General features: G+C 43.7%; 1 protein-coding gene across 1 annotated transcript in view; it reads left to right on the plus strand.

The window, feature by feature from the left end:
• The first annotated feature begins 5,686 nt into the window (after window positions 1-5,686).
• Window positions 5,687-17,368, plus strand: part of LOC111954892 (protein Jumonji-like) — a 90,311-nt gene continuing 78,629 nt past the window's right edge. Inside the window, 1 exon segment of the mRNA XM_070436184.1 lies at window positions 5,687-6,206. Coding sequence (XP_070292285.1) covers window positions 6,162-6,206 — 45 coding nt within the window. The 5' untranslated portion in view covers window positions 5,687-6,161.

A 17,368-nucleotide genomic window follows, 5' to 3' on the forward strand; every position in this document is an offset into this window, starting at 1 on the left:
CAAAGCATCCCCACACCAGACCAAAGGACAGATTCCCACCAGTCTAATGTCCATTGCTCGTGTTTCTTGGTTCAAGCAAGTCTCTTCTTATTATTGGTGTCCTTTGGCAGTGGCTTCTTTGCAGCAATTCAACCATGAAGGCCTGATTCAAGCAGTCTCCTCTGAACATTTGATATTTATATGTGTCTGTTACTTGAACTCTGTGAAGCATTTATTTGGGCTGGAATTTCTGACGCTGGTAACTTGAATGAACTTATCCTCTGCAGCAGAGGTAACTCTGGGTCTTCCTTTCCTGTGGTGGTCCTCATGAGAGCCAGTTTCATCATAGCGCTTGATGGTTTTGCGACTGACTGACCTTCATGTCTTAAAGTAATGATGGACTGTCATTTCTCTTTGCTTATTTGAGCTGCTCTTGCCATAATATGGACTTGATCTTTTACCAAATAAGGCTATCTTCTGTATACCACCCCTACCTTGTCACAACACAACTGATTGGCTCAAACGCATTACGAAGGAAAGTAATTTCACAAATTAACTTTTAACAAGGCACACCTGTTAATTGGTTGAGAGAATGCAGTGTGCAAAGCTGTCATGAAGGCAAAGGGTGGCTACTTTGAAGAATCTGAAATATAAAATATATTTTGATTTGTTTTACACTTTTTTGGTTACTACATGATTCCATACGTGTTATTGCATAGCTTTGATGTCTTCACTATTATTTCTACAATGTAGAATAGTAACAATAAAGAAAAACCCTTGAATGAGTAGGTGTGTCCAAACGTTTGACTGGTTCTGTATATCAAAAGATCTTTCAACATTCAGTTGGTTTCCCTTTTTTTCAATGGATTATTAGCCATGCCAAATTAACAGTCTTTTTCCACCACTGCACCTCCCATTCCTTCCCTCTACTCTGTTACGGGACATCAGTCTGAGTAGCACCGTCTGCTCTGTTCAGCCTCACTCACCAATTAAAACAATGGAGAGTGAGAGCTCCAATCAAATCCTGCCCTGGTCTGACTGCCCCTCCCCCCTCCCCCCCATCCCCCAGACCCCCTACCGGAACCCCCACGGCCCATCAGGACACGGTCAGACTCCTCAATACACCTCCACCCCACCTCCACACCTCAGAGCAGACCTAACACCAAGCAGCCTGTTAAAGGAGGTTTAAACATGTCTGTCTGCTCAGCGTCATGGCCTGCATGGGCCCCTAGATCAAGTCAAATTTACCTACAGCTATTAGTGGAGAACATGCGTTTGCAATAGAGGCCAGCAGGAATAGTGAATAGGGGCCAGGCAGCCAAGAAACCCTCTGGTCATGGTCCTCTACTATTTTCCAGGCCCTCTTTAGTCGAGGAGGAATAGAGCATAAGCAATTGTAGTGGAAACACTAGCCTGCTTGCTGTGTGGGGGCTAACTCCAAGTCACTGCACTGCACACTGCACAGTCTGGTTCATTGATTCATTTAGGCTTAAATGTCACTCAACAGGACAGAGCCCCACAGAGTCCCGGGGTGCAGGAGGACATGGAAAAACAGAAAGAACTCACGTCCCAAACATTAACTGAACTATTTATGTCTCTACATCAGGATGCCACATCACTGATGAGTAAATTGATTATTTAAAAATTGATTTATCCCTATACATGAACAAACGTTATTATGCAGTGTAACAAGTTTCAGTGTAACAGTTTATAAATATCTTACGGATATTTCATAAATGAGTCATAAAAGTGTATAAATATTCAGGCAATCATCAAGACATACCTTATAAATTATCTGATAATGGCTTATAAATGAAAAGTATTACACGTGTTACTACCTTACAGTATATGTGAACCCTGTGGTTAACTGGGTGGGCCTGGAAGCTGATGTGATTTAATCAGACCCATAATATCATGTTAATATCATGTCATCTGCAGCTTTCACTGCGGCTTATTGATCTACCAGATATTGATCCATAGTCTTTATTCATTCATGGACAAGTTCATTGCTTTGATCAGTGTGAGCATGGTGCTGAATCTACATCAAACATGCTGGGGAGTGATATCCCATCCTTGATGCAGGACTATAATGAAATCAACATGTTCATGCGCTGGTGTTCATCTGTTCCCTGTAGGGCTCATTTCAGCACCTCGGGTCCCTATCATCAGGAAGTGCACCTGATCCATCCCCAGTGGAAATAGACTGATGTTTTTATTTTTGCTTTAGGAACATTAAAGAGCCAATCCAACAGCAGAAGAGAAGAGACAGCAGAAGAGACACCTTATGTTTTTACATGATCTCAGAGACTTGACTTTGCTTCTGTGAGCAACAGTAACCGTACTTACCCACATCACACAGGTCCACACCAGTGGTGGCTGGTGGCAGTTTAAATGGGGAGGACGGGCTCATAGTAATGGCTGGAACGGAATAAATGAAATAGTCTCAAACACATCAAACACCTGGTTTCCATGTTTGATACCATTCCATTCACACCATTCCATTCATTATTATGAGCCGTCCTCCCCTCACCAGCCTCCTCTGGTCCACACAGTCTTCCCTTCTCACACTGCATCATCATGTAGGTTTGTCATTCCTCCTGATAGGTCACTGAGGGGCAAGAGGAACCAGTCAGAGAACAGTCATCACAACCAACCAAGATCCTGCTCATCAGTCCCTCAAGACGCACACACGCACACACAGTTCTGACGACTTCAAAGTAACGCTAAGCCCTGACAGCGTAGGGGCCAGTAGGGATGTTCTGAGTAACAGAAGGCAGCAGAGTTGTTTTTGACTTGAAGTTCAGTAACCTTCCTTCCAGTCGAAAATAGTCATATGCCAAATGTGAACGAAAAAGGGAAAGGGGATACATAGTCAGTTGTATAACTGAACGAATTCAACTGAAATGTGTCTTCTGCATTTAAACCAACCCCTTTGAATCAGAGAGGTATGAGTGGCTGCCAGTTTGAAAAACAAGCTCTTTCCAGGGATGGAAGGTGTCGCTGTACTCCTAATTATCCCAATAGGCAAATCAAGAAGATTGAAATACTGCTGTTTTTTTTTTTATAAAACATGCTTTTCCGTCAGCATGATAGGCTAGTTAATGCAGCTCATTGGATTCCATAAAAACGCAACACTTAGCATTGGAGTGAGTAGCTACCAGAAGGGTTGTGGAACTAAATGGGCTGCTTTACCAGTAGCTACCTAGCATGAGGACGAAGAAGGCAGTTTAATTAATAACTAGCAGTATTTTAATCTTCTCAATTTGCTGAATATGATAATTAGGAGTACAGTGACACCTTTTTTCCTGGATTGAGGTGGGTTTTCAAACCATTTCTCTTCTTGTTCACCGAGATGAAAACATATTGGAATTTGACCATTTGGACTTGAAGGTTTACTGAACTTCAAGTCAAAAACCTTTGGTTAATTGGTTCCCTGGTCACTGCGTAATAACAGTTTTTCAGGAAAGAGATGATATTTTCCCTTAGTTGTGGGGGTGGTAGATGCCTACAGTATCTTAAAGTGAAGTAAGGATGCTTAGAGTCATGATCAGTAGGCTATGATTAATCTACTGAATCTTCTAGTCAACTTTAACACGAAACGCTCATTTTGAGTCATATTGATGGTGCTAGCAGAATGTGTCACATTTCTAAGCAATGTGGCGACAATTACTGTAACCTCCTACTGTAGCCCAGATCTCATCTGGAGTTAGTTTAGTAGGCTACAACAGAAACCCATTCAATGTTTATTTAAACGGAAACGGTGCTAGAATAACAGGTTGAAGAAGCGGACTATAGTGGCCCAGAGGGCGGTTGTGTATGGTGTTGTGCTGCACCAGTTTTGAGATCATTAATGGTCACACACATATTGATCAGGCCACACCTCGCTACACCCACTAGGCAGGTAGCCTAGTGGTTAGAACTTTGGACTTGTAACCGGAAGGTTGCAAGATCGAATCCCAAAGCTGACAAGTTAAAAATCTGTTGTTCCCCCCTGAACAAGGCAGTTAACCCACTGTTCCTAGGCTGTCATTGAAAATAGTAATTTGTTCTTAACTGACTTGCCTAGTTAAATAAAGGTTAAAAAAAACTGGAGGAAATGTACCCGAAGGCTGTTAAAGAACAGTGCACACTGTTTTATGGAAATGTTGTCCATGAACGTACAAACCACCACGCAATGTAGAAAACATTGAACCGAACTGAACGGCAGTGGTGGAAAAAGTACTACATTGTCATACTTGAGTAAAAGTAAAGATACCTTAATAGCAAATGACTCAAGTAAATGTGAAAGTCACTTAATTTCAAATTCCTTATATTAAGCAAACCAGACTGAACTATTTTCTTGTTTTTACGGATAGCCAGGGGCACACTCCAACCCTCAGACATAATTTACGAAAAGAAGCATGTGTGTTTAGTGAGTCTGCCAGATCAGAGGCAGTAGAGATGACCAGGAATGTTCTCTTGGTAAGTGTGTGAATTGGATCATTTTACTGTCCTGCTAAGCATTCAAAATGTACTGACTACTTTTGGGTTTCAGGGTTTTAGTATGGAGTAAAAAGTACATTATTTTATTTAGGAATGTAGTGAAGTAAAAGTTGTCAAAAATATGAATAAAGTAAAGTACAGATACCCCCCCCAAAACTACTTAAGTAGTACTTTAAAGTATTTTTACTTAATTACTTCACACCACTGCTGAACGTCATCACTAGCTTCCATAGCTTCAAAGTCATAAACCCAGTCCATTTCTACAATTTATCTTCTTAAAATGTGATTTTAAACGTAACCTTAACCACACTGCTAACCTTATGCCTAACCCTAACCTTAAATCATTACAAAAAAATCTATTGTTTTGGACAATTTGGACTTTGTAGATGTGAATCTGACTTTGTGGCTATTGAAGCTAGTGTAAACCAAACTGAACGCACCCCTGTAGGTTATGTGCTATTGCAAGCTGCATGTGCTCAGCGCGAGTGACTTTAGGAAGTCATTTTGGAAAATCGGAAATTCTAAGTTTTCACATACACATTTTATAAGCTTCCCAAAAATAATATGGTCTCTGTGATGAAGGTTTATTCGATCGCTTTCCTTACCTCAATGCTACAATGCCATTCTGAAGGTGATTGCAGGCCTGTGGCCTAAAAACATGACAGAGGTCTAAGGCACTGCATCTCAGTGCTATAGGCGTCACTACAGACCCTGGTTTGATTCCAGGCTGTATCACAACCGTGATTGGGAGTCCCAAAGCGCGCACAATTATCCTGCGTCATCCTGGTTTGGCCAGGGTAGGCCTTCATTGTAAATAAGAATGTGTTCTTAACTGACTTGCCTAGTTAAATAAAGGTTAAATCAAATAAAAAAACATTGTCAATTACTTTGTAGCATTGGCATTGCATAGATTGAGAGCTTGAAACAATGTTGATAATTTGCACACTAAATATGAATGGGCTCCAGGTCAGCTTTTCACGGGATCGCTCGAGCCACTGAGGAGAAATAGGAAACGAAGTAACTTGTAATTAGCGAAGAACCAACTAGCCTACACGTGGGATCCCATTCATCAAACAAGATTTTACTTTATCCGGGATATATTATTCATCTCGCGTTTTGTAAAATCATTTTTACTCGGTGCCTGAAAAACGGACTTTTAAAGTTGCCGCTGTCCATGGTAACGGATGTGATAGGCTGAACCAGGGGAAGAAAGAAACTCGCCTCTTTTAGAATAGCTGCGGTGCTGGAGTAGTCTACACTCGTCGCCTGATAGTTCCAGGCAAAACGGAACATTGACCCTTTTTTATTTGATTCGATTTAAATCCTCTTCTCAAACAAGATGTGACTCTTTTCAAAGAACAGACTAATACCTTTAGAATATCCATGTCGTTCAGGATAGCCGGGAGAGAGAACGTCAAGGGCTTTTCTACGAATGGAAGTTATTTGTTGTGAGTTGTTTTGAATATGTTATTCCGAAGTGAGTTTGTTTTTTGTTTGTCTCCGTTCGTCGTGGACCTTTAATTTGGAATCTATCGACGAAATCCAGATCGTCAAGGGAAACCCAGAGCGAGGATTCTACAAAGCCAGAGAGCTCACAGACCGGGGATTTAAATTGTTTGGTGTGCTCCGGGAGAAGCGAGAGTCAAAGAAAGAAATTCATGTGGCCATTCTCTCTTTAGCAAAACATTTTGGATTGCAGAATGAGCAAGGAAAGACCTAAGAGGAATATCATCCAAAAGAAATACGTGAGTAACTACTAGCCTATTATTGTCCAATGTGTAAAATAATTTAACCTTTACAAGTTTGCACGTTCATTTCGCCTGTTTTGAAGAAAATGCATAAACTTCGATCACGGAGTGTGAAGGTTACCATTACACAGCTGTGGCCTATTGGGGCCGAATTTCCTTTTTAGATGGTCAAGTTGTAGAATGTGTTATCAATTAGACTTTATTTAAATTGTCGATTTATATTCACAGTGTCTGTGTTGCTTCATTTCTTCAACATCAGACAAGACGATTTATTTGATTATTAACTATCTATGGAATGGCAATGCGCATTCTGGAATCATCTCTGTACAATATAACAAACGACTTGTGTGAGGTTTATTGATTAAGTCAGAATTTTCCACAGGAGCTGGCTAATTGTTTTCAGAATGTCTTTGTTTTCTCCCATAGCCCCTTTCAGAGCCATGAAGACACAGCCATATCGCCCATGTCTGATTCCGGGTTTTATACCCCATGCTGAGTAGCCCTATATAAACTGTTATTTATAAATAAACACCTAGTTTTGCTATTGGATATCATAACAACATTCACTTTAGTTATGTTGATGCGACTTGAGAGTACCTGACTAGCACGGTCCGACCATGACGAGTGGACTGGAGCTCTTTAATTTTCTCCGTAGGGGGAGAGCGCAGAAAGGGGGTCAGGCAATTTAACATTTCCGTAGAATTTCCAATAATTTACAATCGTAGTGGAACGCTCAGGAGGAGTTGCTTGTCTGTGTTTGTTTACTAACGTATATACGCAATAAAGGGTCTGATCATTTTAATTTCGCGTAGCACGTCTGTGTGACCTCTGTGAATGGGATATATTGCAGCCTGAGCTTGCTGAGCAAGAATGTTAGATTCTCGGAGAGTTTTTTTAAATTATTCCAGTTAATAGTTTTTAAGCAGACGAGAGACCATGGATGCAACTAAACGAAATGTTAGCAGTTAGTTGATTAAGCGCTGGCTTGTTTATGGTGTAATTTTAAGGAGGCAGTGTTTCAGTCGCATTGCAGAGGTTCATGTGAAGGGGAAGCAAGAAGCGACCATTTTCTTTCTGCGATTACCTAATACCGGCGAATTTGGCAGAAGGGGGCGATACCAATGTTGGTAATTTCAAGGTTTTTACCCTCGGTGTAACCTACAACATTTAAAGTATTTTAAATTGGGGTTTAAAACAGGCGTAAGCTAGGCAATGACGTACTTTCAAACGGAGACACTCAGCACATCGCATGGCTGAGTTTAACCCTCACATTACAGCGTGTGTTCTCGTGTGAACTTTCCTCGCGTGAAAACAATGTGAAGTTATTATGAACCACAATGAATAATACTTTTATTTCAGATGTACCTTTTCTGTTTCCATTTAACTATTCTCAAAACATTTTGGCCACGTGTGGGCCTGCTGCTGACTAGGCTACTTTGTTTGTGGCCCACGATGCACTGAGAATAATCAAAGTCCATTATAACTGGCGATTGTTGCCTTCCCTAAGCGTTCCACTCCAATAACATGGTTGAAACATTATACTTTTATATTATGAGGTGAAATAATACTTAATTCTTGAAGTGTTAAGCATATAGTTTTCAAACTTTTGATTAAGTCAGTACATTTCCCCATGAGTTTGATACTATTTCTCCCCAAAATACTCACCTCTTATAACAATGCTATTAAAGTAATCAATGCATTACATTTCCAACTTTATTTTGGGGACTGGTGAGATGATTTGACAGTGAAAAAGACATGGGGAAAATTGCGGCTGAAGTCTAAAATTGTCTATTTTTATATTTTATTCTTAATTTCCTGCGTAATGCTAGATGTATGCTCACGTGGCTGTGTGTGGAATTGGACCGCACAGAACATGGCTTTCACATCTGCTGAGGTGCAGCAGCTGGGGTAGAAATCTGCTCAGACCAAACCATGCCAACAACAAAACAACCTGGAGGTGCCCCCCTCTCCTTGGGCCCCCCACTCAAAACGCAACACCCTCCCCCTCAACAACTCTTGGCCCCTCTGGTTTAACCTCCCCTTAATTAGCGTTAGACAATTATCCATGCTTGGCTTAAGCATGTCCCCTGGAACACTGTGAGTTGTTATTCTCCCCCATGTGCTCCATCCATGTTATTAAAATTCATCAGTCAGGAAAAAAACGTAATAAAAGCAAACAAGGCAAGGCAATTACCGCTCCTTTGATAGGACACAAAAGTTCGAACAGGCCCTCTCAAATAACTCTGGTTTCTATGATGGCTGATCACTTTGCCTGGCAATTTGACATACATTTAGAGGCACAAACACCTTCTCTCCTATTCTGAAATTCTATATTTGTATATTCAGTGAATTTGTGGGGGTGGGTTTAAGTCAGTTGGGTAGCAGCGCTAGTTATGTTTGTGGTGTTGTTTAACTGAACATAGCATTGAGAGGAGATGTGCAGCCAGGGCCAATTTGTCCTGACTAGGCTGTTCTCAGGGTGTGGTGGGATAGAGCTGCCTCTGATTCAGGCTGTGTGGAGCTGCGCTGGTCTCTGTGTGGTGGGATAGAGCTGGGCTGTGTGGTGGGATAAGTACAGCTGCTGCAGGGGTCTTTACAAATGTAAAGAAGCTGTCAGTGTTTCATCAGTCGCACAACTGATGAGGGCGAAGTTGAGAAATCCACTGCAGTGTGTGGCGCACAAAAAGAGGAAACAAAAATAGAGCGGGGGCCGGGAACGAGGCCTGTAAAGGTTCCGTCCCCTCTCACCCTCCCTCCCCGGTCCTTCAGCTTTACTATTTAAATGTGGGCCTCGTGTTCACCCACAAGGGTTTGTGGACCTGAGCATGAATGTGCTTAATTTAACCTTCTGTTTTAATGCAGATGGTCATTTATTTATTTTTATCCTTATTTTCTTCACGTGTGGTACACGGCAGAGTTCATAGTTCCTCTCTGAGGAGCCCTGGCACTGTAACTGGGTCAGTGAGATGATGTGAGGTAGGGAGGTTGTAACAGGAACGTTTCAGATACTTTCTCCTTACTCTATACCACTACCCTCCCTCGCACCTTCTCTTCAAGCGTTCTCAGTATTAGCTCTAGTTATATCCTCTCTTATATCGGAGGAACCACTCACACCACAGTACGTGGAGAGCCGTATCTCTTGGAAGGCAGGCAGCTGGTAGACACAGCATTTTGATTCAGTTCTTCTCAGTGTTTTGCTGTCTGCCAACAGACAATGTTCCACTTTACTGCATCGTTATGGGAGCTCCCCAAACTGCCGGTTTTAATTTGGGCCTCCGGTGATCAGCAGCAGCCAGCCCATCGCTTCCTATTCTCCGTTTTCTCTCTCTACTCTCTGTCCTGATTTTTATGGCAGCTTTACATCACACACCCTGACCCTCTTACCCACCCTGACCCTCTTACCCTGTCATGTAATGTGACCTTTCTCTTATCAGATGTTATCATCTCGGGACAATCTCTGCACACGCCACAGTTCCTCCTTTGTTAGTTAGACCAACCTGTTTATGGGCAAACTACCAGCCAGGATCATGCCTTACTGTACCAGGCAGGTGAACACAGTGTAAGGAATGTGCTCTGCTGTATTGATGTGGGTAATGACTGTCTGTGCGGAGGAGGATGTTTCCCTATGGACTGTATCCTGTCTAAAATATACACTAGCATATGTGCCAATATTCTGAGAGGACAATGTGTCGGACATTGTGCTGTATTGAAAGACTGTTCAGGATATATAAATAATCTCACTTAAACCATGTGTATTCTGGATCTATATATATGTGTGTGTCACGTACACCACATTCTCACTGAATGCACCGTTTCATTTTGCCCCATGATTTATGTCGTGTTACTCCTGTGGGTTTGGCCGGACAGCTGGACAGCCTTGAGAGGACCCAAGCTGTCTACACAACGTGTGTGTGTGGCAGCCGCAGCTCATCCGTCCAAGATCCCTGAGAAGCTGAATCAACATGTTAGATGTTTCTGGTTTGGCCTTAACATGCTTAAGCTCTGAGGAGGGAGGACACTGGACACTAAGCTGGACAGTAGTAGGGAGGCTCCATAGGTTTGACTGGAGGGCAGAACAGGGGTGACTGGACTGTCACTAGAATGGAGGCCATTATGAACACGAGACCGTGACCTCACCAGCTGAATGGATGAGGTCATGTTTAGAGATCTAGTGAGTCTCTACTGACTGTAAAGCCTAATGAAACTGTTGGTGCTGCAGCGTCCTGCCACCCAACCACTAACCTAACAAAGCAGGCCTCGAAAGACACTTGAGTCCCCACTTCTGTTCTTCGGGAGAAACGGAAGTTAGGTTGAAAATACGGTATCTTTGAAACCTGAAAACATCCACTTTCTACCTACCCTGCGGAGAGTGTCCAACCACAGACAGCAGGTCAGTTTTCTACGCTCTCGGTCAATCCGGTATTATCCCCAGATCCCCCTCTACCACTCGGACTTGTCTTCATCAGGCAGCAGTAAGCCTCCAGGGATAAAGCAATAGAATGGAGCCTTTGATTATATTGATCCGCATTAGACTCTTAACGCCTGTATGGCTACAAGCTGCTCAATGGGAAACGAGGAGGATATATCTTTTTTTTGCGTTATTCAACATGATTTATAAATCATTATACTCCATGTCTAAATATAGTTTACATTAGACTGTTGATAATCAGACTACACAGTTGTGTTAGTGCTTAGTGTTATACCTGGTTTATAGGCCTCGTATTTACTCATACAGTATCTGAGTCGTAGTGCACTCATAACAAAACTCTTATGGGGTTCTGGGTTTCCTCCAATTTATTCTCTATGAATCATGAGTGATGCAATCATGGTGATGTTTATAATGACGCTGATATTTCATATATATGGCTGTATAATATCTTTGTTTCCTGCCAGACAGCTCACATGGACCTTTTGGCCACTGCTCTGTGTTAGATTGGCACACTGACTTATCCACAGGTTGTTACATTGTAGTCAGCGTTTCTCAGATGTCACATTTACTGTGACGATGAAGATATCTTTTTACTATTTCCATTTTTATTGCAGCCATTTTGAGGCCTTTGAACAAGCCTGGGTCGTTTCTGAAAGATGACCTCCCTCTCAGTGCATGTTAATGCAGCCTTTTCAACATGCATCAGCCCCTTAGAGGACAGGCCTAAATCTGGGTGGCAGCTCCCCTCGGCTTTCTACGGTAATGAGCTTGTCCGAAAGTGGCTACATTGTGTACTCGGCTCACTATGAACTGCTCGAGTAGTTAGGCGGGCTGCATTGGCTTTGTGTGAGCTGTGTGCAAAGTGAAAGCGGGCTAGAGTGTGTGTGGGGGGGGGTCTCAAAGGTGGGGAGACAAGAAACAGTTGATTTTATTTTTAGGTCAATGGAGACAAGTTTCAGAGTTACAGCTCTGTGTGCTCCGTCGCCGTGAGAAACGCATTAGTCTCCCGCTCCATCTTGTCTTGTAATAGAATACGGAGTGGCTCTTAAAAAAAAAAAGTGATTCACTCGGTGTCATTACTCAGCCAGGTACAAAGAGCTGAGCGACGCCATTTCCAGTGGGATCAGCACGAGAGCAGAACGCTACGGCAGTTCTCTCCCGCTTAGCCAGAGATTCTCCTCCAAACTGCTGAGGGGTTGGCGCTGTTGCGGGGGGCTCTCGCTGCTTTCAGCACTCTTAGATTAGTTTCGTGTGTTTATGTATTCATCATCTGTTTGGTGGGAGATCCGTCTCCTTGGTGGTTTCTTCTCACTGCACTCTTCCCCCATTTTGTTGTTCTCGCTTCAGACTGCCAAAGGAAACGTTGGAAGCTTCCCCAGATAGATGTCATGCAGCTGGAGTCTAAACTGTGAATACCTCACCTCTCCCTCGCACCATAAACAGGCACCCTGTGCTTTGTCCCTGTGGGTCAGCTAAACGCATGAGGCCAGGAGTTTGGTTAGCCACACGGTCTGTCCCTCACAAATAGCATTAGAGCGATGCTGTTGCCTTGGCGGCCTGAAACATGGAAACATGAAGATGACTCAAAATATCACGTGGTTTCATAAAGCACTTTGACAGATGTTCATTATGACCTAACAGTGAGATTAATATTTAAAATAGAAGAATTTTCAGAAATCTGATTGTCTGTCAAAAGTAATGTCTTTGATCTCCTCTCTGCACAATGGCAGCATTTTAATGGCACTTCTAGCTGCTAAGTTTCCACTAGGCCTCACAGCAGGGTACTGTAGTGTTTAGTACACCCATGGAAGGGAGCCAAAGCCCAGGCTGAAAGGCTGGCCCTGCCCCCTGGCCCTGGATCAAATAACAGGCCCAAAGGCAGCACTAAAACACAACCTGTGACAGTCAGAGCAAACTAAAGAGGATAGAAATAATTAAATTGGGCACTGTCGTAGCTAATGACCGAGCCGGGTCTGGAAACTGATTTTAATCACTTCATGGAGTAAATGTAGCTCATGACAGATTCATATACTGTACACGCAGAGAACAAAGCCTGGCTTAAATCCCATTACATAAGTCATTTACAGCTGATTTACACTACAGCCATTTGGGCCCATAGATATCCATCTAGGCCTACAGTCTAATCTGACAGAGCGCAGTATGAGATTAGTAACGGTTCAGTTGGTCATCCTACAGCTCAACCCAAACCAACTGCCATGTAATGTCAACTGAATCTGGAAGTCACCTTAAAGACAGGGTAACCATAGTGACCAGAAGTTGATCTTTTTTTATACACCGTGCCATCAGAGGGGGCCTAACCACTCCGTTACTATAGCAACTGCTGGAGTGGGGCAGAACGGTACGTCTGTCTGTTTCAGACTTGACACTCAAGTGTCTGAACATAGTGGAGAGCTAAAGTTAGATTAAAGTATCCCTGCACAGAATGTACTGAGTGGTGGTTGTATAACCGGCTGAGAGGCATGACTTACTGTGGTGTGAAATGTGTGGCAATTTACACTCCGCTTGTGCTCCAAGCATTTCACACAGCAATAACTAAGGTATTGTCTGACAGAACGAGCTGTATCAGGCCTTTAATAGCATACTATTGTATTTTGAATGAAACCATTACCTGCTATTGTAAAACAGAGTTCCACTGAAATCAACTGTGGCATTTACTACTATCAGCCATTGTTGCCACATTTACTTGACTACCTGAATGGAGAGGGAGTGGAGGAGCGGCAGCCATTTAGTTTCCTCTGGCTTAGTATTGAATGGTCTTACTGGCTTAGTGCTCAGACATAGTGGAGTGGAACCACCGTTAGACTCTCCTCCTTCAAGGTTGGCTGAGTACCTTTATCACTGGACAGTCTGCCAGACCCGCTGACTGAGGCGGCAGCCATGGTTTGGTGTGGGGCTTTGGGTGACTGACTTGGCCTGATGGGACAGGAGGTGTGTGACTGGCTCTCCTGTTTACTGTGACATTGGCAGAGGATCCTGTAAGGGGTGACAGGTTTGTCTGTGTGCCTGAGACAAAGTACATTTATTTCACCTCCAGCAGGATCCCTTTTGAGCTCAATTACCAACAAGCGGGAGAGGAGCGAGATAATGAGAAGAGCGGGAAGGAGGCGAGAGAGGGAAAGGGGTATGGGTCAAACCAGCTGCTCCTCTCTGTACAATCTCTAATCTGCTGGAGATTCTTCCCTCCTCTCTCTGTATCTCATCGTTTCTCATACATCATCATAATGTTCTGCGCATGGATCCAGAGTATGCTGCCTCACCGTAACACCTCCCCATCCTACCCCTGTAACCCCTTCCCTGGGCCTCTTCTCTCCTGCAGTCCCCAGGCTGCCGCAGGGTTCTTTGTGAGGCAACGGGCCAAGCTGTGAGGTGAAAATCACTTCTTAATTGCCCATTTTCTGCAGCTCTGTGCCAGAGAGGGGCTTTAGTGTTGTGAGCCCCGAACATCCTGAACAGCTCCGCTAAACACCTGGCTTTGTGTTGATAGCAGGCTGGCCCACTGTAATCTACAGTCATATGGCCCTGCACTCTGAATGGCCACTTTCATCATGTGTTTCAAAAACATTGCTTGCGTTACAGATGTAAAAAGCATATCAAACATCCTTCCTCCCAATGAAGTTTATACAGTGTGAGAATTGCCAGAACAATCTGAGATACCAAATATTTGTCCAGGCTATGCTGGCATGGAATGGCCCTTTAAAAAAAGATATATGTGTGTGTGTCTTTGTTTTGCTATTAGATCCACCTCGGTCTTGTTGTTCTACATTCGAGAGTGTGGGAGCCCATATGCAGTACCACAGTGCAGAGCCAGGCTGGGGCCCCTCTGTGGTCAGTCAACTGTGTGTGTTCTGCTGCGGTCGCCACCATTACCAGCAGAGTAACGGCTAATCTTATCTACCTGACAGTTAGCATTACACTCAGCTTTCTCTCCTGCTGCCATCTCTTTTGAGCATCACTCTACAGTTCAGCCACACTGTCCCCTTGCCCTGTCTTCCTACCAGGCTGCTCATTGTCTCAGATGAAAGAGTGCTTTAGTTACTGAGTTGCAGTTTCTCCCTCCCAGTCAAACTGGCCTGTAAAGTCCAGGCCAGCTAATCGCTAGCCGCTTGTATCGGTCACCCACAGGGTGTCCTGTCGGTACACTGGGCCTGCTGCAGGAGTGCGGAGCTTATAGCTCCAGTAAATCACATGAAAACCTCTCCACTTAATTTTTCTTGGCCCTGATATCCACTGACCTGAGTTGTTTTCCTCCAGCTAACAACTAGAGCAGTGTAGTGCGACTACAACGTAACATAATAATTTAATCTCCCAGCATCTGGCAGGCGACTCTGCTCTCTGAAATCCACCCACCACTGGTTTTATGGGGCATGAATCTGTTGAAGCCACGGCTGCTGCTGGCTGACTCGCTCTTCTCTCCTGTTGTAAATAACTTCTCTCCATCAGAAATATTAGTCCTTTTATTATGGGTCATTTTCAGGCCTACTTTGTTTGAGCGTCTGAAAGGAGAATGACTTGTGAATGAAAGTAAATATGGTTGAAATGTGAGGGTCATATGGCTGGACTATATTGAGTAACCGTAGTGCTGAGAAAAAACAAATGGCATTTTCTGCTGCTGTTCTTTTGGTTCCTGGAACATGGCTGGTAGGTTGGCTAGGGGTTAAGCACAGCGTTTGTATACTGTGAACCCTCTGACCCTGATTGGACGTTTACAGATGGGACAAAGCAGCTTAGCGTCTCGGCTCAGTCAGGGCCTGCCGCCTCACACTCGCGTCAACACAGCTCCTCAACCGCCATGATGGAGCAGTGATTGTGCATGATTGGAGCTGCAGAATGCTCCTCTGTTTTTGTGGTAAGAGTAACCCTCCCACTACCCCTCCCCTCTGCCTCCCTGAGACACGTTTTTCCCGCTGCTAATTGACTGTGTGAGCATGGCTCTGGGAGCACTGTGCTGCATGGCTCTCCCTGGCTGTCAATCGCTCTGCTTGGTTGTGAGAGATGGCTACAGAGCTATGCCCTGTTCTGTCTGTCCTAAAACCACAGGACTGTGATGCTGCCACCCACACATGCATGGGACAACCACCTACCTTGCCCTGTCCAACTCACTCCAGAGAAACTGAAATTCTCTTCAGTCCATGCCACTGAAATGGATATTTGAGTTTGACTATACTCAGTTTATAATGTATTGGGGCTGGTTACTTGTCTTTCATTTTTATACATTTCTAAATGTTGATATTATACTGAACAAAAATAATAAATGCAACAATTTCAAGGATTTTACTGAGTTACAGTTCATATAAGGAAATCAGTCAATTGAAATAAATTCTTTAAACCCTAATCTATGGATTTCACATGACTCTGCAGGGGTGCAGCCAGGAGTGGGCCTGGGAGGGCATAATCCCATCCACTTGGGAGCTAGGCCCAGCCAATCCGAATGAGTTTTTACCCACATATGCCGCCACACCCTATTACAGACAGAAAAACTCCTCAGTTTCATCAGCTGTCCGGGTGGCTGGTCTCAGACGTTCCCACAGGCGAAGAAGCCGGATGTGGAGGTCCTGGGCTGGTGTGGTTACACGTGGCCGTGAGGCTGGTTGGACGTACTGCCAAATTCTCTAAAATTGTGTTGGAGGGGGCTTATGGTAGAGAAATGAACATTAAATTATCTGGCAACGGCTCTGGTGGACATTCCCGCAGTCAGCATGCAAATTGTACGCTCCCTCAACTTGAGACTTCTGTGGCATTGTGTTGACAAAACTGCACATTTTAGTGGCCTTTTATTGTCCCCAGCAAAAGGTGCACCTGTGTAATGACCATGCTGTTTAATCAGCTTCTTAATATGCCACACCTGTCAGGTGGATGGATTATCTTGGCAAAGGAGAAATGCTCACTATGAGGGATGTAAACAAATTTGTGCACTATTTGAGAAGCTTTTTGTGCATAATGAAAATTTCTGGGATCTTTTATTTTGGCTCATGAAACAAACACTTTACATGTTTATTTTTGTTCAGTATATAAACATCAAAAGGTATACAGTAGCCCTTCATGCTAGTTTAGTTTAATGTTCTCCCTCACCAGAGAAAAGCTAGTCTAAACCATACTGTTTTATTTCACGGTCCTGTGAAATGAATTCATGGAAAAGCTGAAGCCGTGAGTGTCTGACTCTGCAGTGTGCATATTCTCTCCCTAAATGAGGGCATTGATGTATGAATAACCTGTCGGAGGAATTGATTCCAAAAGCAGCTGTCTCCTCCTCAAACACATGGCTGTTCCCAGTGAGCCCACAGATTGACAGCCAAATGGAGGTTATCACCTTCTATCAGTCAGTAGGACGTCTTGGCGTCTAAACCTCTACCGCTCCCTGCTTCACTTTTGTATTCCGGGCCAAGTGTTTTTTCTGTCTCACAAAGGATTTGATGAATAGCTTTAATACAAGGTTTCCGTTTGCGCTCTGAGAAAAATAACGCCAATACTTTAAACTGAATGTGCAAGGGTCATTTTGTAAGCTGTAGCACTACTGCTGCCTTTTTCCTACTCTAGAAACTCCCCCTCTCTGTGGTTTCTCTTTCTCCTCACCCCTACTCTTTTTCATTGCCTGTCTCCTCCATCCATGCTGCAATTGTCTGTTCTGAACGAGACTCTAACGCCACATGCCTCCCTTTTGTGTGTGAACCTGTCCCTTCTGTCCCTCTAACCTGATGTCTGCAGGTGTTTG

This window comes from Salvelinus sp. IW2-2015, linkage group LG30 (assembly GCF_002910315.2).
Source record: "Salvelinus sp. IW2-2015 linkage group LG30, ASM291031v2, whole genome shotgun sequence".
Taxonomy (NCBI): Eukaryota; Metazoa; Chordata; class Actinopteri; order Salmoniformes; family Salmonidae; genus Salvelinus; species Salvelinus sp. IW2-2015.